This window comes from Rhinolophus hipposideros, assembly GCF_964194185.1.
Source record: "Rhinolophus hipposideros genome assembly, chromosome: 18".
NCBI classification, from domain to species: domain Eukaryota; kingdom Metazoa; phylum Chordata; class Mammalia; order Chiroptera; family Rhinolophidae; genus Rhinolophus; species Rhinolophus hipposideros.
Genome location: NC_138064.1, coordinates 46,476,968 through 46,497,774, shown reverse-complemented (window position 1 = coordinate 46,497,774; position 20,807 = coordinate 46,476,968). Strand labels below are relative to the sequence as shown.

The window sequence follows — 20,807 nt, the reverse complement described above, 5'->3', positions numbered from 1 at the left end:
TCACCGGACCATGTGTCATGCGGGGAGTCACGCAGGGTCTCTGGTCCCGCTCCCCACATAAGAATGCACGACACAGTGAGGCCAAAAAGGAACACCCACGGAGCCAGAGATAGGGGAGTCATACCACTATATTCTCGCTGGCGGCATCCACCTCTCTGCAATCCGTGCTTGCTAGCTCAGCCACCATCTTCTTGCAAGCCCTCATTTTCTGCTTCGTAGCCACAACAGTTGTATTCGTGGCCAGTGGCTAACTGGTTACAGCTGACGGCCAACTAGCCACAGCTGATGGCCATCCAATCACAGTTGATGGCCATTTACTACCCGAGTGAGCACCTTTCCATGTGAGGCCAAGAGGCTGGAAACTGCACTCCTGGCTCTGTCCCCATAGTACCAAATTCCTCCTGATGTCATCAGAGAGGACTGCCCATAAGAGATAACTATTTTTGATGATAATAATGATTATGATGATGATGATGATATATACATATGAGTATATGTTCTAGGTACTTTACATACGTTATCACATTTAATCCTCTCATTAACTCTAACAGGGAAATTCTCTTGTTATCTCTATTTTATAATTGAAGGGAAAAAAGAACAGTGAGATTAAGTGACTCTGCCCATGATCACACAACTTGAAAATGTGGTGGAGTTAAAATTCAAACCTAGCAAGTCTGGCTCTTGAGTCCCTCCTTCAATCATGAGTGAGAAGACAAAACTCAGCGTGGGTTGAAGATGGCATCCAATCTAAACCAAGGGAACAGTACACACCAAGTAATGAAAGAACATGGTTTGTTCGACAACAAGGCATTCAGTGGGTTGGGAGTGTGAGTAGTGGTAGAGAAGGACATTGAAAGGGTAGGCAGAAACCAGTTCACAAAGGGGCTTATTTGCTGGATTTTACCAGATAGGAAATGAGGGGTTGTCAAAATGAAAGGTTTTAAGGACAACAAAATGATCCGAATTGTATTTTTGAATAATCCCTCTGGCAGTGATACAGAGGATAAATTGGAATAGATTGAACCTGGAGCACAGTTTTACTACTAGGAAGCATTTGCATTATCCTGAGGAGATGATGGGGTCTGAACCAGAGCAGCAACCTTAATGATGGAAAAATAGGCGATTGAGTTGAATGGCGCAAAATGAAACTGAAACTTGCGTATTTCAGATATGTTAACAGTATTCAAATAGAGGAAATAAGATAATGGTATCCCTGTGTTTGCCTCTGTCTTCCTGTTAATGAAACAGTACTCATTAAAATCTTCAAAGAGTCAAAGGTCAGGTAAACATTATACAACTTTTCAGACAGGAGTAATATAAATATTATTTCACAGACAATAATTAATGTTTCCACATTGAAGAAATAAATAGATGTGAAGATTAAATCTTTTATTTTACAGGGTTTTTAAAAGTCAGGAAACAAACTTATTTATACATAAAGGAAAATAAGAATTATAAACAAGATCTTATCATGATGACATTAGCCATCACTTTTACCATTAAAACCCTTGTCTGGATAGCCAGTCAAAAATAAGGAACAGCAAATTTTGTTACTAGAATATTTTTATGCGTTGTATATTTAAGCTCTTTGTTTATTAAACAGATTCATTTCGAGCATCACTACTTATAAGAAAAATTTGATATTTTTTTCTCAAAGTTGAGTGAATCAGTTCCACTTAGAATTTTTAAGGACCCAGTTTTAGTCAACATTTTCAAAGAAAGATAAAGCTCAAAAATAAAGTCTTTATTAAGATAACAAATATTGACCATTAAAATGGAACCAAGACAAGACTAAAATAATATATTTGTTAATAGTAAATCCACATTTATGAACATTAGCATATATTAGTAAGTAGTTATCTTATGGTAAAAGACTCTTAAATATAATCTATTTCCATCAACGTGTTAAAGATTATAAAAGTCTAAAATATATTTAATAACAAGTGACATGAAATTATTTCATAAAAGAATTTCTATGTTACAGAATTTTTTATTAGAAAAGTGCTATAAAAGCATAATAGAAAATAAAATTGTGATCCTTTGAAATAAGGTGGAAAGATAGAAAGACAAGCTTTTGAGTATTTATATAGATTAATGAATTATATGCCAAATTCTCCTGCAATGATACCTATTTCCTATTAAATCAGTGGACACTCACTATATGAGCTATTTTTCTTTAGAACCACATTCTGTGAGGAGTCCATTTTTGATCATAGAAATGTTCTTAAACTTATACCTATGTTAATAATTATAGAGAGTAAATGAAAATGCCCTTATCTATAATAAATACATTGTATAATATGAAAATGGTCTTAGTCTTTAAAAAAAGAAAAAAAGAGAGAAATGAAAAGTAAATCAGTTACATTAACATTTGGTGTCCTATTGGCTAGATATGCAGCCTTTGAAATCTACGATGATATTTTACATTTTGGTCATCACTTAATTAACTATTTGCATTTCTCTTTAACATTTTTAAAGTATTCATAATACCTTTCATTATATTTACCTGGAATTTTCACGTTATATACTTTTTAAAGAATATTTTGCTTCTTTTTTGTTAGAGTTTCCTATAAAGGGCAATATTTGAAAAATCAACTTTTTACCTACAGCTACGTTATTTTCAAATAATGACTAAACATGCACTTGTGAATATATTTTGAAAACTTGGTTACTGTAGTGGAAACAGACACTATAAATTAAAGGCTGAATGAGTGCCTATGATTCACATACAGTATGGTATATTATTTCAAATTTTATGCTAGAGCATTTTCAGATATGCAGCAGAATACTGCTGTTCTCCCTGAAATGATCCCTTTCTTAAATGATGACATTTAACACAAATCTTTTGACTATGATACTTGCATTCCAGAATTAATTGATGCATTATAAAAGGTCCAAGTACTTTTGTTTGGTTAAAAAAATAAACACCTATATTTGCATTTTCTGATAGCAAAATAAGCAGTACATCAGTTAGAGTTAAAATATATAATATTTGAACTACTATTCTATATATTTCAAAATTCATATGCTTTTTACAAATAGATTTATCTATTTGTCCTATAAAACTTAGCTTTAAAGCTGCTATTGCTTTGGATATAACACAGGCCTTCAGAGTATTATAGAATATAAATAAATGCTTCGTTCATTCCCTACCCACACCTACTCCACAAGAAAGCCTACCAGTAGTCTCGCACAGTAGTGAGAAATCTTAAATTAAAAAGTACCGGGCATACCGAACAAAGGAAGATAATTTTTATGTTAAAGCAGTTTTCACCAGCAAACATCGAAAGAGTTATAAACTGTGAATGAATTACCTTTAAACCATGGTCTTTAGGGTTAAATTAATTTTCTGAATGCTTTTAGGAGTGACGTTATGCTAACACATTTTAAATGACAAACATTTTACATTTCTTGAATGGTACATGAACAGATTTAATTATATATATATTTCCCTTTGACTGGGAACTAAAATGCTATAGGCTCTTCCTGGCCCAAAGTGAAAGCTATAAATTGAATAAGTTTATCTCAGAATGAGGATTAGGGTATTTATAGACCAAACAAACAAACAAACAAAAAACACCCAAATAATTGTGTGCAGCCCCCAAAGCGTGATATATATTCAGAAGTGTTTGTCACAGCCAAAATACAAATTGCTTATGTAAAATCTAGCCTGCTGATTAAACAATTATTTTTAAATTACAGCAAGTAATAAAAAACTTTCAATTAATAGAAATTAAGAGGATTGTAAATTTAATGTGTAATTCTCAATCTTCTCAATTGCTTGCAAGTACTCATTTGTAAAACAGCATAACAGTAACAGAACACTCCTTTAAAATGTATATTTTTCCGCTTTATTTCAAATGCTGTGTCTCATAAGAACCCACTGCTCAGAGATAAATTTTTAGCCGTGGAAAAGGAGTACAAAATATATTCCAAAGTACTGAAGGAATTAATTGCCCTATTAGGTAATGAATACACAGAGGAATGAACATTAGTGATTTATGGCTTAAAGTGCTTTGGTCTGATCATCATTTTGGCCTTTTTGAAGGAGGACTTGTAGCCACCAGGCTGTGCCTCACTCATACCAGGCCAGGTGCCCCAGAAAATCCCATTACGGACACCTCTGTATTTTTGGTGATAATATTTGCCATTTAAGTTTGCAGAAAGACATGCATCAAACCACCAGCCTGAACTGTAGTAGAGCCCACAATTCCCAGAGGGATATCGATCATTGTCTTTATCTGGGGTGGTGAAAAACTTCATGTCATGGTTGTAGTGTTTACTGAAACGTAAGGCATCTCCAGCTGTGCCGTTATAGTTCCCAACGTGTAAACGGTATTTGAGAAACTCATTGGCCACATAAAACTGATCATACAAGGCATAGAGTTTGACACCGTTAAAGTCTTCCAGATCTATTCTTAGGATCATTTCCTTACTCTTGGTCAGAAGATGAATTTTATCATTCCCCAGCCAAAATTCTCTTCTGAGGTTTCCAAAGCCTCTTTTGTAGTCTTGCCATGTTTTGGTGAAGTTGGTGCTTCCATCAAGACGCGCCTGCAGCACTGTCCAGCCTCCGCCCATGGTCTCCATGTCACAGTAAACTTCGAAGCTACTGTTTTTGGGATCCGGTGTGACTCTGTAGGTCTCACTGCTTCTTTTGCCAATTGTGTAGTACTCAGAGCAATCTTTGTATAGTAGCTGTTGAACTGCAGGGGGAAGAAAAGAAAGCATTGGGTTTTATTAACATATGCTACGCATCTGAAGAATTCTTTGTATGTTCAGAAGCAGTCTGACAATCCCATCAGTGATGACAACTACTCCTCGCTCTGCTAAACTTACTTGAACACGTTTAGCAAATGTTTATTAAGACCTCAGAACAAGAACCTGGTGTTACAAAGCAGACAAGCTCTCCAACATACTCTGAGTTGGTAATAATATTGACAGCATTGACAACAAAGAACAAAAAGAGTAAATATAAATAATAATTTTAGTAATTTAGTAATATTTAGCCACATGTTCTAGGCATTCTGCCAAAGGCTGGATAACATTTTCACACTTAATCTGCACATGAACCTTATGATGTCGATATTATTGCCAATCTGCTGGTAAGAATATTTAGGCTCAAAGAGGATCAGTGGCTTGCTCAAGTTCAGAGAAGCATGAATGGGCAGAGCCAGGACTCAGATCTGGCCAGCTGCACAGCTTGTTCTTACAACCACCTCATCCCTTGGTCCTGAAAGTCAGATGATTCCAACTCTCCTATTCCATGCATACAAATGAGGCATGGGCTTTTATTTCCTTTCACCTAAAGGGGCTGATAGCCTCCCACGTCAAAACGTTTCATAGGTATGTTCCCGATGATGTGTTAAAATTCTAATGGACAGCATTGATCATACATTCACATTTATTTTATTTGCTTGACAACTAAATAAAGAAGCTTAAGTAAAAAAGAAATTTTTTTCAATAATATACCGATATCCTTATTCCGAATTTATTATCCAGGAAAGCATTTAGCCAAATTTCACATGTTTGGTTTCTCGAAAGAAATGACAGGTGATTGTGTTCAGGATAAGTGTGCTAATCAGTTAACATGGTTCTGTATGAATCAAATACAGATATTTACTCCCAGATCATTTTTATAAAACATTTCTGCCAGGTAAGGTAAGTTGAATATAAACTACTCTGAGGCGCACACACACACACAAATGTATTCATATGTATGTAGAATTTAAAATAGTCAGATATTTCCCCAAAACTTTTAGTAGAAAAATAGACAATAGAATCTAATATGTGCCCAAGGATGTCACCTAAGGTGCAGGAGGCCTTCAGACATGGGCTGCCAGGAGTATTAGCAACAGTGGTCCTTGGAACCCCCACCTACCTTCCCTGGCAGCTTCTCTTGGGGATGGAGCATGCACGAGGTGCTTGTTCCAAATGACCGTGATCCCTGTCCCAGGCACCAGATCCCTTCAACCTCACACTCATGGTAAGTGGAGGTCCTAATGCAGAGGTGGCTTTCCACAGTGTAATAAGACCAAAAGCAGCAGTGGTCCCAGAAACTCGGTTGGAAATCCAGTGCTTGGAGGAACCAGTGCCACAGCAGATAGGCAGTTAGGTTTGTTGTCTTTAACATATACTTAGTACAGTTAATTCAGGTGATCTGGATGGTGAGGATGGGTTCTACTTTTACATGTTTAAATTCTAGTTTAAAGTAAAAGTGGGAAAGAAGTAGGAATGTATGCCTTCACTTAGTGGCATGTCAAAACTCCCCTTAAAATGTTTTTGTGCCCCTAGGTCTTAAAGCAAAAAGTTGTGCACACACATGAAACCATATAACTGCTTCTATTCCATCTATAAAATCTCCCATTTTCACTGACTATTTGGGATTATGAATTGCAGATTATTTGCTAAAATCTTCAAAGATCTCTTGTTGCCAAAAGAGAAGAACAGTCAGCAGACCGCAAGAAACTGACTTTCAAAGAACAGAGCACAACCGCAAACACTGCCTTATCTTCATTGTTTTCAAACACTTCAGTGAAGACATAAATAAGTTAAATGTCCTAAAACATTAAGAGACTCCATCTATCTACTTCTGTTTATGTGTAGCTCTGGCATCAGCAACGATCTCTGAAGTTGAAAGCGCTTTCTCATAGATACAGAACTAATTATGATTTTTGTAATTAGGGTCCTGTATCATTTCTGTGGTCACATTTGTAAAGATACTAGTTTTTCCTGTACTACCTTGATAAATAAAAGGATTGATTTATTTAATCTGTCATTTATTGAATTTATTTGCCCAGGTTAATGTTTATAGACATTGTCCAGCTACATCACATCCATGAACAAATGATAAAGTGTTATTATACATACCTGGATGTGACTGTACTTCTTGACTGGGACACTTGGACGAACATTTGCCATCCAAATTGTTAACCACAAACGTTAGATTTGCCACTTTGTTGTCAACATAATTTTCTATGTTGTTCATATTGACAAGATTCAGCTTCTCCAGGCGACCCTGAAGCACGTCGATCTCCTCTTTCGTATTCCTTAGGTCAGAGGACAGCTTGTTCACCTCGCTCTCTAATTCTCTAACTCTGTTGTCATCAGCCTCTCCCAGAGCTCCTGTGCCAGGTGACAGCAGTCCATTTCTGCCTGGCTCTCGGTTGTCATCAGCCTGCAGTTTGCAGTCGTGGCAACATTTCTTCAGGCTATTTACGATTTCCTTGAGGTTCTGGACTTCTTTGAACACCTCCTCCATCCTGCCGTACTGCTTCGGGAGCTGAACTGTCAGCGGGGGCAGTTTCACCTGGTAGTGGCATTCGCCCCCCTCCTCGCATTTCCCTCTGCTCTCTAGTCTCACCGGGCAGACGTCCTTGGCCGGTTCATCCTTCATTGCTTCTGTTTCATTGTTTGCTGCAACCAAACAACCATAAGCAGCAAGGACAGCTGAGCTCAGCCAACACCAGATCGCTGGTTTCATCTTTGCTGCGGCGCTCACCCCAGCAAGGAAGTGTGCAGGGCTGGAGCTGTTTTAATAGCGGCAGCCGCCTGCCTGACTCAGGCTTTCTGTTCTCTGAAAAGGGCGGGACGGGAGCACTTGCATCACAAGTTTCAGAAACTCAGACGAGAGCTTGTCCTCATCAAACGCGTTTTGCCGAAAGCTGCTTATTCTCCATCAAAATTATACTCATCAGCATTCCTATTAGTTGGTCGGATGCACATACTGAACAAGTTTGACTTTCACCATTTATTTTATAAAGCACAAGAAAAATCTTGGATTTCAAAATAATTATGCTTGAAGTAAATCATTCAATTGTACTTAACTCCACTGGGACAATAATTTAAGATAAGACTTAAGTGCTGGTTAGCCAGACTGTCTGAAGAGCAAAAATGTTACAAAAATGGAAATGGCCCTTTTTCCTTTTAACAATGGGGCATTCAGGATCCAGTATTTTCTTCATGTTGGATGTTCAGGTGACATCTTAAGTACTTACATTTTTTTTTTAATAACAAAGTGCTGCTTTCTGACTCATGCCATGGACTATTTCGAAAAGGGAAGAAAAGTGGTAGAGAAAAATGGGCCTCTTTCTATTCCATTGACCGTAACATAATATAGTTGAAATGATTAAATGACTAAAACACAAAATACACCAGTGTCTTTCTGATCAAAACCAACAGTCTCCTCCTTTGCCCTTTACTATTTTTGTGATTGTATTGTCGTCTTCCACAGCTGATTTACACAAGTGTAAATCTTGGAAATATTCCTGGCTCTGTGCTGAGGCTTCTGTATCCAGGCATCTCCCTTCTTTGCCCACTGGCAGCCCCGACAGTGCGGCCTCTGTGCTTGTAGCCTCTGTAGTGAGTCCCTCTCTCTGGTCTCTACGCCTCTTGGTGTATCGCCACCTGGCCCAAAACATGTCAGCGCTCATGACTTTTCAAATTTTTCTTGGTTTCAAATTTTTTCAGTGTTCAAACTTTTCTCCTCAGAGACTGAGGGCAGGAAGGGGGAACAGCTTCAGTTGAAGAAACCACGTCCTTTTATGTGTTTTGCATATTGGCATCTCATAGAACATTTCTTATTTTAAAGAAGGATTGTATTGCTTTAAAAGTAATTTCAAAATGACTGACGTGGGTAAACATCCAAATTCTTTATTGTGTCACTTAATGTACGCTGTAATCTAGCTCATATTTGTTTTTTTAACTTGATTTCTTATGACTTTCCTACATACCCGCCTCATTCCAGCCAAACTCCCCTATTCACGTTCTCTAAATGTGTCAGGCTCACGTCATACTTCCACATTTGTATTTACTCCTGAGTACTCAGGAGACCTGGATTTCACCCCTGGATGGACCTCTTATTGATAGATCATTAACTTTACTGAGCCTCGGTTCCCGTAACTGTGAAGGAGCAATTTGGCTATTCTTCCCTCAGACGAGAATAATAGTTATAAAAACTTTGAGTGGAGTGCTTCAGGAAAAAAATGAGTGTTTACGCATAACATCCTTTCCAAACAAATTTGTCAAACATATTGTACACACCCTCTGCCTCATTTTCCTCCATCTTCTTCCAGCTATTTGAAAATTAGGTTGTTTTTCTCTTCATTCTATTCAATGTATTCAGACCAATTTTAGACAAAAATTTTTAACTTCATGACTAAATATATCTATTTAATCTCCTAATTTCCTTTTCTCTCTCCTTACCCACTTTCAAGCTGTGACACTCCCCTGTTTTGAGGAGAGAAATATGAATGATTAGATAATTTTACAAGAAAAAGAATGATGATAATATAGACAATATGTAAACATACTTTATAAAGTAGAATCATAAAAAAGAAACTTGAAAGGAAAGAGTATAGATGATATATAAAAATATTTTATAAAGTAGAAATATATGACTAATGTCTAATTATTAAATAATAATAAACTATTAAATGCCCTTGACTGGCTAGGGTATAAATCCATGTTTAGCTAGTCAAGTATTGATTAAGGATCTTCCGTATACTCAGCCCTATGCTAAGAGCTTATCGGAGGTGCAGGCATGGCCTCTCATTTGTTCATTCACTCATCCATCCATCCATCCAGCCATCCATCCATCCATCCATCCATCCATCATATATTAACTGAGCACCCACTACATGCAAGAAGACACTATTCCAGGCACTTAGGCTACACTAGTGAAGAAGTAAAACAAAAATCTCCTTTTCCTTGTTGGGAAGGGGTATTTTCTTTATGTGGGACTTTCAAGTAAATCATAGTACTTCTAAAAGTTTCTACATCTAACAAAAGCACAGCTTTCTGACTCTCGCAGAGAGTCTTTCTGACTCTCGGGCTTTTCTTTCATCTGTTTGAATCAGAGATTTGCTTTGCGAACACTGCTGCAATTCTTGGGCCCGGCATACCCACTCAGCCAAGGGCCAATGACACAGTTCCACCTAAAAAGCATGGATGTGCTGTGGGAACTAGTTTCTGTCCCTTCAGGACCCATTTAAAAGTTCCCTAAATCAAGGCAGAGAACTACTTCATTAATCAGTTTTCATTGATACTTATATGTGATCCTCTGGGTTCTCAGTTTAAAAAAGCACTAGTCACTTACAGGGAGATATTAAGTGACTACCCCATGAAAGAGGCTCAACCTGCCCAATGGGCTTATCGCCCATGGGGCAAGAGTGCTGTCCCACAATTATGCAGGAAGCGCTCACAGGTACTACCTCACTACATCCCCCCATCTCTACAATTACTACCTGCGCTTGCAGATGAGAAAAGAAAGGGCTCAAAGCAATAAATGGTTCTGAGCCTATGGCTTTATAGTTTTTAAGACACAGAGTTGGAATTTGGACCTGGATCTGACTCCAAAGTTCACGTGGCAGCCACACTGCCATGTAAGGGAGATAATACCAGAAAGGCATATTGGTACTATATTGTGGGAAAGCCTGGTGAGTAATCACTGCTTGAATTGGTGGGGAGCCACTGAAGCTTTGAGCAAAGGAATAACACAATCAGTTAAGGAATAACACAATCAGATCTGAGAAATTAATCTATCAATGACATGCTGGATGCATTGGAAAGGGAAAGATTAGATAAAGAGAGCAGTTTAGAGGCCATTTAAATGGTCTAAGCCATTGTTTCCCAAAGCGTGTTTTCTGGAACATGAGTGACTAGATGTTGATGAATGTTATATGAAAATAGTGTTCTAGGACAAGCAACTGAAAAAATATCAGTCTTATGCTAATGTGTATTATGGCTGGCCAAGAGGAAAGTGGCGTATGCTGCATTTTTCAAATGTTAGTTAACAATAGGAACCCTTTATTTTCTAGGACCATTTGGAGAAATGAACCTTCTGCTCAAAACCATCAGGAAATGGTGTCCTAGCTGTGAGGTATTAGTGTGATGGCAGGCTCTACATACTTGGTGAACCAGTGTGGTGGCAGGAGGGGTGGTAAATGGGTCGCAGACATTATTATGAGAAGTGATATAAGCCATAGTGATGAGAAATGGAAGAAGAGGGAGAGTGGAGGGAGAACAATGAAATATGACTCCGGTTGAAGTAATGCCATGGCAATGAGAGTAAGAGGGAGCAGTCTATTGGGGAGTATGCAATTCTCATCCTCTGACCTTGACTTTGGCTTCCTGCTCCTTGCTGGATACCCTTTCTGGATTTTCTCATGCCTAGCCTTCCCTGACTCCTAGTATCATCTACTGATTCCTCATGGTAGTGTCAGAATCTTCTCTTCTACCCCAAAATTGCCCCAACCACAGAACTGATACATTATGCCCATTTACAGATTTGTTTTTCAGGTCTAAACAAATTATTTAATGCCAATATATGGTAGGATTTCAAAGTAGCAAGATTTGTTTCAATAAGCCACATATGAAAATTACTTTCATCAGTCTATATTCACATTCACAACATATTCAGACTCCTTTTTTTTTCTTATACAAAATATATTCAAAGGAGGATCTGCATTTAGTGTATTTAAGTCAGATTTCAAAAGCAAATTTTCATTTCCTCTAATAAAGTTTTTTTATTTTTTTAAGAAAACACTTTATGTTTCTTTTTGTGCCAAAGGAAGTAAGTAAACCTAATGACAATCATTTATAATATTGAGAGCCTTTTGCTGATATTATGTTGATTAATTTAACATATTTGTAGTTTCTGATTTATTAAATTCAAGAGGTTTTGATTATTCTTTAGGGAATGCATACTTTTGTGATAAAAAAAATTAAAACATTCACTTTTTAAGCTGCTTGATTTGATATGTCAATGGTAAATAATGTTTGCTTTAATATTCCTTAGAGGTCTTAGTCCATGTTCATGAAAAGAATTTGAAACAAAATCCTGAATTTTAAATGAAAACACAACCCATAGAGAGATCAAGAATTGCCTGATTTTGGTTAAAAGTAGAATAGTTGGTAAGTTCTTTCATTTGTCTTACTTTAGCATAAATGAAGACGTTCAAACTAGAAATCCCTCCAGTATGGACCTACCGTGAAAGATCCATACATGAATCCTGAAGGGTTCTGGTTCAATCAAAGTATAGTGCAGAAATATCCAAAGGTCTACTCTTTGTGAGATTATAAAACATATAGTCATCTGAGGTGCCCACAGCCCAGGTCTTCAGTGGGGTATTTAGGTTTGTCAGGTTAGAATTTTGTGAAACTGGAATATTCCATGGGAGTTTTGGAATGTCTACCAGTCAATATCTATCAACAAAATCTCTTTCTACTATGTACCCCACAGTAAGCCAGGGGTCATGGAGGATCCAAGAGATCCATGGGGCATGACATCTAATTTTGCTGCCATCTCTCTAATTTCTAGAGCTTTCCAAAACTTCATATAACCAATGTTAAGGAAACAAAATGTTATTTTTATTTCTTTATTGGAAATTGATCTTAAGTTTCCTTTCATATTCTTGAAACTAAACCAACGTAAAAAATCATGAAAAATCAATTTGTGGGTTTCTATACCTTCTTTTTGTTTCTCATTATTTATAGTAGTTATGTTCTATAAAGTCACTGTAAACATTGAATTAGCAAATACTGAACCATTACTCCTAGGGGATGTACCAGGTTAGGTTTCTGCAAGCCTCTGGTCATAATATTTTTTCAATAGATCAATACATAACCTTGTTTTAGATGTGTTTCTGTTCTTAAAGACATCTTATTTAATACATATTGTTGAGCATGGAACTCATGACCAACAGAACTATAATCCATTCCTGAAGGAAGCTTATCTAACACGCATATTCTCCATAACACACATCACAACCTCCTTGTACTTAAATGGACAACATTTAGCACTGAGCTCAGGGGCCATTTTGAACAGTGAAATCACAACCAAAAGCACAAAAATGTGAAAAACATGGTACTTAGACTACAACAAGGGCATTTGTTTACAAAGTGTTGCCTTCTTTGATCTCAGCTGGAAATGTGCATGTGGGGCAACTCAAACTCTTCGCCATTTTTCACGTGTCTATAAATGATCCCACAAGCATTATCATTAAACAAATTTTAATGAGTAGGTGAATTGGAAAATACAGAATCCATGAATAATGAAGATGACTGTATGTTGTTACAAAGTCCATGGCGTTACATTCTTGGAAATGTCTATATAGTCATTGCTTTGTACATTTGCTCTTTTCCCCATTTTCCCCCTCTTTTTTATATTTTTACTTTCACAGTGTGAAACTGTGGGGATAAGGAGGGAGAAGAAGTTGCTTTTTTGCAAATAAAAAGCACATGGATCTAGGGGTTTTATTTTTCTCCTTTCAGAGGCAAACACCAGAAGAGGAGGCTTGGAGAACCAAGGCTAAGTTTAAGTTGCTCTTCCTCACTGCGCCACAAATAGCTAACATCTGCTGCTTATTATGTGGCCTATCTTCTCTAATTTTTCCCTCTAATTCCCACCCAAACACAGAAGACAGAAATATAGTGTAGAGGAATAAAGTGGGGCCCAGAGTGATGAAAGCAGTGGGATAAAGATGACAAAAAAACAAGGAGACTCGAGAGAAAAGGAGGGAGAGAAATAGAATCACTGTGGGAGCGGTACCACAACCCTTTGTTTAATGAAGATATTAAGTCCATATGCAAAGCTAATTTTATAGGACTTATTTTTCTAGAATAGATATGGAGGGAACAAAGTTAGAGGACATGATTAGAATCAAAGTGTTAGGACATCAGAGATAAAAGCCTTCTCCATCATTTTGACAGTAGCCAGTCATGTTAATAGTTGCTTCCGATTATATTATTATGTTGTCCATCAACAAACTTAAACACTTAGGACATACAAATTTCAAACAGCATAATTTTATTAACAGTGTGTATTATTAGTCAACATACCCAATTTCCAAATATTTAGTTTTGCTTTAAATTTAAGCTATTTGCTTTCGTAACTTAATTTGTTGTAATTGCTTGAGTTTTTTTTTTTTTTTATATTTTAAAACATCAGCATTACAGCAAATAACAGTGTCAGGTGGAAGTTGAATATATGTATATTCCTATAAATATATATAAAATTATATTCATTAATATAAAATATTTAGAACAGTGATTAATATAAAATACTTAGAACAAATAGCATTCAGAGTTTACTGAAGCAACTTTAACAAACAGCTATTTCAAACTTATTTTTCATGGTGCCAGAAAACCTCAGGAAATGAAGTTACATGCTATCAAAACCAGCTCCTTCATCTTACAGCTGAGTAAACAGGTCTAAGAAAAGCTAGATGACCTGGCCAAGCCTGACCAAGGGTGCTCGGGTCTCCAATTTCCAGAGCATCTATTCTAGATTGATCTCTATAGTAGCTAGACTATAGAAAAATGCTACAAAAATATAGTTTACCCATATCAAACCTTTTCTACTACAATGCTTCTGGGATTTTCGAAAACAATTCAGTTTCTTCAGGTCTTTCCAATTAGGAGTTCCCAAATGTGCTATTCACGTGCGTTGCTGTACAAGAAAATGATTCAATTTCTCCAATATATACTACTAATCTGTCTCTATAATATTTTCCCCATTTACCTTTCTCTCTATGCTTATATGTGTTGTTTGGCTTAGAGTATAAATTCTTAGAATAATTTTTTAAAAAGTTCTTGTGACCACCCTACTCAGAGCTGCTAATAAAGCAGTTTACATGTGACACATTTAAAAAAAGCTTTAATGAGAAAAAAATTTTCTCTAATTATAAATTACATACCCATTCGTTGTAAAAAAAAAAAAAAAGATGAGAAATGTATATGACAACTGTAATCCTATTACTTTTTTTATTGTGGTAAAATATCCATAAAATAAAATTCACCATTTTAACCATCTTTAAGTATACACTTCAATGGCATTAAGTACATTTATGCATTAAGTACTGTTATGCAACTATTTATCTCCAGTACTTTTTCATCATGAGGGTCTGTATCCATTCCCTACTGTCTGTTTCTATGGATTTGACTGTTCTAGGTACCTCATATAAGAGAAACCATACAATATCTGTCCTTCGCAACTGCCTTATTTCACTTAGTATACTGTCTTCAAGGTTCGTTCATGTTGTAACCTGTATCAGAATTTCATTCCTTTTTTAGGATGAGTAATATTCCATTATACATATATCGGGGGTGCCAAAAAAATGTATACACATGACCTGTATTCATCTTTTGTTATCAGTATATATTGAGTGTTACAATTTTAATAGTTTTTTCTTTTCTTAAAATGTGTAAACCTTTTTTTGGCACGCTCTATATCACATTTTGTTTATCTACTCATCTGTGGATGAACATTCGGTTTGTTTCCACATTTTGGATATAATGAATAAAGCTGTTGTGAACATGGGTGTACAAAGAACTGTTTGAGTCCCTGCTTTCAATTCTTTTGTGTATGTACCCAAAAGTGGAATTGATGGATCATATGGTAATTCTATGTTTAATTTTTTGAGGAAATGCTATGCTGTTTTCTACAGCAGCTGCACCAGTTTATATTCCCACTGTCCATGCACAAGGGTTCCAATTCCGCCACATCCTTGTGAACAATTGTTATTTTCTGTGTGTATTTGTTTTTTAACAATAGCCATCCTAATGGGTGTGAAGTGGTATCTCATTGCAATTTCGATTTGTGTTTCCTAATGATTAGTGATGTTGAGTATCTAGTTATGTACTTATTGGCTGTTGGTGTTCTTCTTTGGGAAAATGTCCATTCAGGTCTTTTGTCGATTTCTGAATAGGGTTGTATTTTTGTTGGTGAGTGTAATATTACTACTTTTGCTAACATTTTGGAATATTTCAAATCATGTTTCTGAAGATATATTATGTGTATGTAATTTTTGTAAATTTTATAAAAATTAGACCATCTTCTACATAGTTCTTAAATTTTGAAGTGTAATACTCATACATTAAAATATTCAAAATATGAAGGTATAATTCAAATCAAATACCCAACCACTACCCATGTCAAAAATACAGTATTGCCAGCTTCCAGAAATTCCCCTCACACCCTGTCACTCATCTTGTAGTAGCTCCTGTCCTGACTTATATGATAATCCTTTTCTAGTTGTTCTTTATAGTTTTACCACCTTAACATGAATCCTTGAACACTATACTTTTGTTCTGCTTATTTTTAAAATTTGATGTAAATAGAATCATACCAAATGTATTCTTTTATGTTTGACTTCTTTCACTATACATTATGTTTGTGAGAGCAAAAAATACATATATTTTGCATGTATTTTTCTGTTGTGTGGTTATTTATTTATCTATCATATTGATGATGGACATTGGGGTTGTTTCCAATTTTCATCTATTACTAAGAATGCTACTTCAACATTATAACTTTTAAATATTCAAAGTATCTTTGTAAGATGGTCTAGAAATTATTTTTCCTTTCTGCTTTCTGTTTAAACTAGTTGATATAATCTATCCTAATTCTGTGATACATTCTTTTAATCATATGTATGGCTGGCATATATTCATTCTCTGACGATGGATTTGGGTTTTGAGGAGAGCCAAAGGTTATGTAGAGCAATGTTTGGTGATTAAGGTAGGAAAGCAAGCCAACTAATAGTGATTTTTTTTTTTAAAGTAAGGTTGGCTATACTTACGGTTAAGTATATTATAATATTGATAATTATGATATACAAGTATATATAGAGAGAAGCAATATAATATTATTGGAATAAGTTGATAGCCTTTAAAACGTTTTAGGTCAACACTCACTTGGATATCTAAATTCTGATACTTTTGGTTATCAAGAAACATATAACCTTTTAATGAAAAATTTCAAGCCTATGCAGAAGTAAGGAATGAACCCCCAAGTATCCATAACCTAACTTCAGCAATGATCAATTTATGACTAGTCTTGATTCATCACCACTCATTTCCTACACTACCAAACTCCAGATTATTGTCAAGCAAATCCCTAATATCAAAGTATTTTGTTTATAAGTATTTCAGTGCATATCTCTAAAAGATAAGAACTCCCTTTTAAATTGTAGCTATAATGTCATTACCATACTCCCCCAGCTAACAAAAATTCCTTAACATCATCAGATATCCAGTCAGTGTTCATACTTCCTAAATTGCCCTATACAGTTTTTGTTGTTGTTGAGTTTTTTGTTTTTGTTTTCTTACAGTTTGTTGGCTTGCACTGGAATCCAGATAAGGTCCATCATGTAAGATCCAATCATTGCAGCTGAGTGTTTATTCTTTATGTTCCTCCTATCAATTTTTTCTGGCGATGTTTTGTTTAAGAAACTAGGTCATTTGTCCTATAAAAGTTCTCACAAGTCTGGATTTTACTTACTACATCCCATCATTTTGTTCAACATGTGCTCTCTTCCCTGTATTTCCTTTGCTTTTATGGCAGCTTTATCTGAGTCACATTTAAATTTGGTGGGGAGGGGCAGGCAAGACTGCCTTCTAAATGGTGCCATATACTTTCATCAGGAGTCACATCATGCTTGTTTTCTCCCTTTTGGTTGATAATCCTTGTCTGGATCCATTTGTTCATTAGGGATTGCAAAAGGACAATTTTGTACTACTATCATTTCTTCTTCAGTTATTAATTAGCGTCCTTCTGAAAAGAGTAACTTCCTCTCATCAACTATTTGGTTACCCTGAGGTAGAGTTCATGCAGGAAAGGCATGATAAATAATTGATTTCTTCCCTTGGTTTTCCAGTTTTCAAAATGCTTAATTGATTCTCTAGTGTCTTCCAAAGGTGCAAGGTTTATTTCTTTTTTCATGAACTTACTTAAACATATTCATTCCTGTTCTTTGTAGTTACTATCCTTATTGACAATCAACCTGACCCATTTTTGGCCAGCGGGAGTCTTTTGACATAATTTTGAATCCCTTTGACAAAACTCTAATAGCCTTTGATAACGTTTTTGCTTTCTGGTGTGACAGGTGTTCAGGGCTTATTTTGTTCTTTTCATGATACAAATCTGGAATCAGCCATTTCTCCAAGGAGCCTTATTTCGTTTACTGGGAATAAGGCTAATTTGGAGATTAGAATATGGGGACTGGAGGTGCTCATTGCTACTAGATTGATCTTTGTTTTTATATCTTTTTAATGGACAGAATATATATATATTATATATATGTATATATGTGTGTGTATATGTATGTAAAATACAATATGATATTTCCAATTCAAAGTTAGTAAGACAAGGAATTTACTTAACCTCATCAATCTTATAGACACCTCTTTTCTCCACCAAAATTTTGGTTTTCAATGCACTGATATAATTACTTGTTTACTTTATCCCACAATACACACAGAATGGTTTCAGAATGACACTACCACCAACAATGTGACAAGAAACAGTTGCTGGTCTTTTGTCCTTAGGGTCTAACCTACTTAGGGTTTATAGTCAAATTGGAATGGTTCGTCTCTGTGCAGTTATGCACCAGCTTGATGCCTACTTATGGTCAATTAATTTATTTTCAATTTTTAGCCATTGCTTTTAAGTTTAATTTAATTTGATAATAAAGGTATTATACTGTTCTAGATCATATCTGCTAAACAAAGTACAAAGAATTCTAGCTTCTATCCCTATCCCTGCACTCGATACCCTCCCTCTTCCTATAGTATAACTCTATTTTAATGTTTATCCTTCTTTTATATTTATGTGTCTTTCTTTATTCATAGTGTAGCTCCTGGAATTTAGGAAGATTTGTGCTTTTGTTCTAGTGATTACCTTTATATTTATACCATTCTATAATACTCTTTCCATTCTTTTTTATAATTAATGTTTACTATTGTCTTTGGTTTCATACTCTAAGTGATATCAAAATGAGCAACTATATATTCTTCCCCTCCATTCCTCACAGCATCAATTTGACATAGTGTCCTTCTGTGAATATTATACATCCTACATGGTCTTTTATGTCTGCCAACCTGTGTTACTAAAGTTCTCCAAATGTGTTTCACACTGCCGCCATACCATCAACAAGATTATGCTACCCATGTCTGAGTTTCTCTAATTTATTTAAAAATGAATAACAGAATAGGATTGTGGTCAAATCCCTACAAAGGTCTCACCAGCTTTGTGTCCTTGCTCAAGTTGCTCAACCATTTTGAGTTTTGTTTTCTTTTAACATTTTGGTTGTAATGCTTATTTCATAGGGTTATTGTGAGGAATAAATGAGATAACATATAGAGCACCTAACAATACATGACAACCTCTCAATAAATAACTAAATGTTAAGCATTCATTTCAATAAGATAAAATAATTTTATTTGTACCTTTTGTGTATTCATTCATTTGATAGATATTTATTGAATAAATTCATTCCACGAATTACTCATCTACGTAGTAAATTTTATCGAATGACTTCTATTTGCTAAACATTTGTGTGTACTCTTTTTTTCACATACTCAACAAGAGTTTGTGAGTTGCACATGGTCTAGACCTTGGTGATATAGTGAAGGGAAAGATGGACATGTTCCCTACTTTAACAAAACTTCCTGTCTTCCATTTTACCAGAAGTCATAAATTATGCCTTTTCTGAATAAGTTATTTTTGTCTCGATAACGCCCCTTTTAAAATCCCTAGTGTGCTGGTAGTGATTGACTTGCCTGGAAATAATTTTCTCATTTGACTGTATTACTGGATGCTCACTTCCTGTTTAGCTCAAACCTCTACTAAAATGATAACTGCTGGGGTAAGTTCAGAATTTATCTTTACTTCCCTTACAAATTACAATTTGCTTTGTTGTCAAAGTCATAAAGTACAGAGCCAAAGGGAACATTCGCTGCAAGGATAATGTTCATAGATAAGAAAAAGTTCTTTATGTTAACTGAATGCTTCCTGTTTTCAAGCCCCAACAAAATTTAGCTGACTGACACATTTTTTTCACAGTGTCTTCATAATCCTTTCAGCTTCTATTTTGTTCCACGGTGTATGTTTTATTGAATTAAAAATCACTTCAATATTCAAGTAAGAAAATATTTCAATTCAAATAATTTTTAAATATTTCAGTTTGTCAAAAATATTAGACTCATGTTTATTTAATCTTTTCATAAAATTATCAGAAGCTAAAATGGAAAAACAGGAAGAAAATCTCAGAAACTTTAAAGTATTAAGTTCTAAACCTCAGATGGTGCAGGAATACACTCATGCATGCTAAGGTAGGTACAGAGATAGGTGAGACAGGCAGACACAACCCTGAGGAATACGACGTTCCAGAAAGTTTGTGCAAGAATCTTATAAATGGAACCATTCTCTCAACCTTTAAATACATATATTTATATTTATATCATAAATAAGAATAAAGCAGTGTCCCAGGCTCAAATGCCTCCAAGATCCATAGAACTGACATAAATTAGTGAAACAGCTGAGGTGTTAGTACATTTTGCTCACACTGTGGACGGGGCAGACTGCTCCTTTTAAAGGGACAGCCTCTTTTAGTTCCTCTGGCAGTCTCTGCTAAAGGCCAGGTGATTGTTATAAAGTTAGAATATGAATCCAGTATCATCAAATCTAGTAATTCTTCAAGAGAGTATGAAAATTCAGATTTTTATGGCAAAACTTACCAATTCTTAAATGTTGCCAATGAATTTTCTAATTTTTAAAAGAATTGTGCATACTAAAAATATCTGCAGAGTATATTTATGCTATTGGCTGCTAATTTGCTATCTCTACCATGAAATATGCTGTTATGACATGGATTAAGATCTATTTTACGTATTTTAAGAGATTTAGGTACTATCTTACCTTCTTTTTCTGGTATAGAAATCCATAGAAATAGTTGCATATCTCTCAACTTTTACAACCTATCAGGAATAACCGGGAATGTGGCATTTCCATGAAATGAGGCTATTTA

At 35.5% G+C, this 20,807-nt stretch overlaps 2 protein-coding genes across 3 annotated transcripts in view; one reads left to right on the top strand and one right to left on the bottom strand.

Moving 5' to 3' along the window:
• CCDC146 (coiled-coil domain containing 146) overlaps positions 1–20,807 on the top strand; it is a 127,146-nt gene that overhangs the window by 48,028 nt on the left and 58,311 nt on the right. The gene's annotated exons all lie outside the window — the stretch shown is intronic.
• FGL2 (fibrinogen like 2) lies at positions 1,275–7,830 on the bottom strand. Its single transcript, XM_081079618.1, has 2 exons — positions 6,871–7,830; positions 1,275–4,706 (listed from the first exon to the last, which is right to left on the bottom strand). Exons 1-2 carry the CDS (start codon positions 7,481–7,483, stop codon positions 4,000–4,002), a joined length of 1,320 nt encoding a protein of 439 aa, XP_080935744.1. The 5' UTR covers positions 7,484–7,830; the 3' UTR covers positions 1,275–3,999.

Coding starts and splice junctions, on each gene's coding strand:
- FGL2 (XM_081079618.1), bottom strand. CDS start 7,483: ATGAAACCAGCGATCTGGTGTTGGCTGAGCTCAGCTGTCCTTGCTGCT. Junction 4,707..6,870: donor AGAAGTACAGTCACATCCAG/GTATGTATAATA, acceptor TTCCCCCTGCAG/TTCAACAGCTACTATACAAA.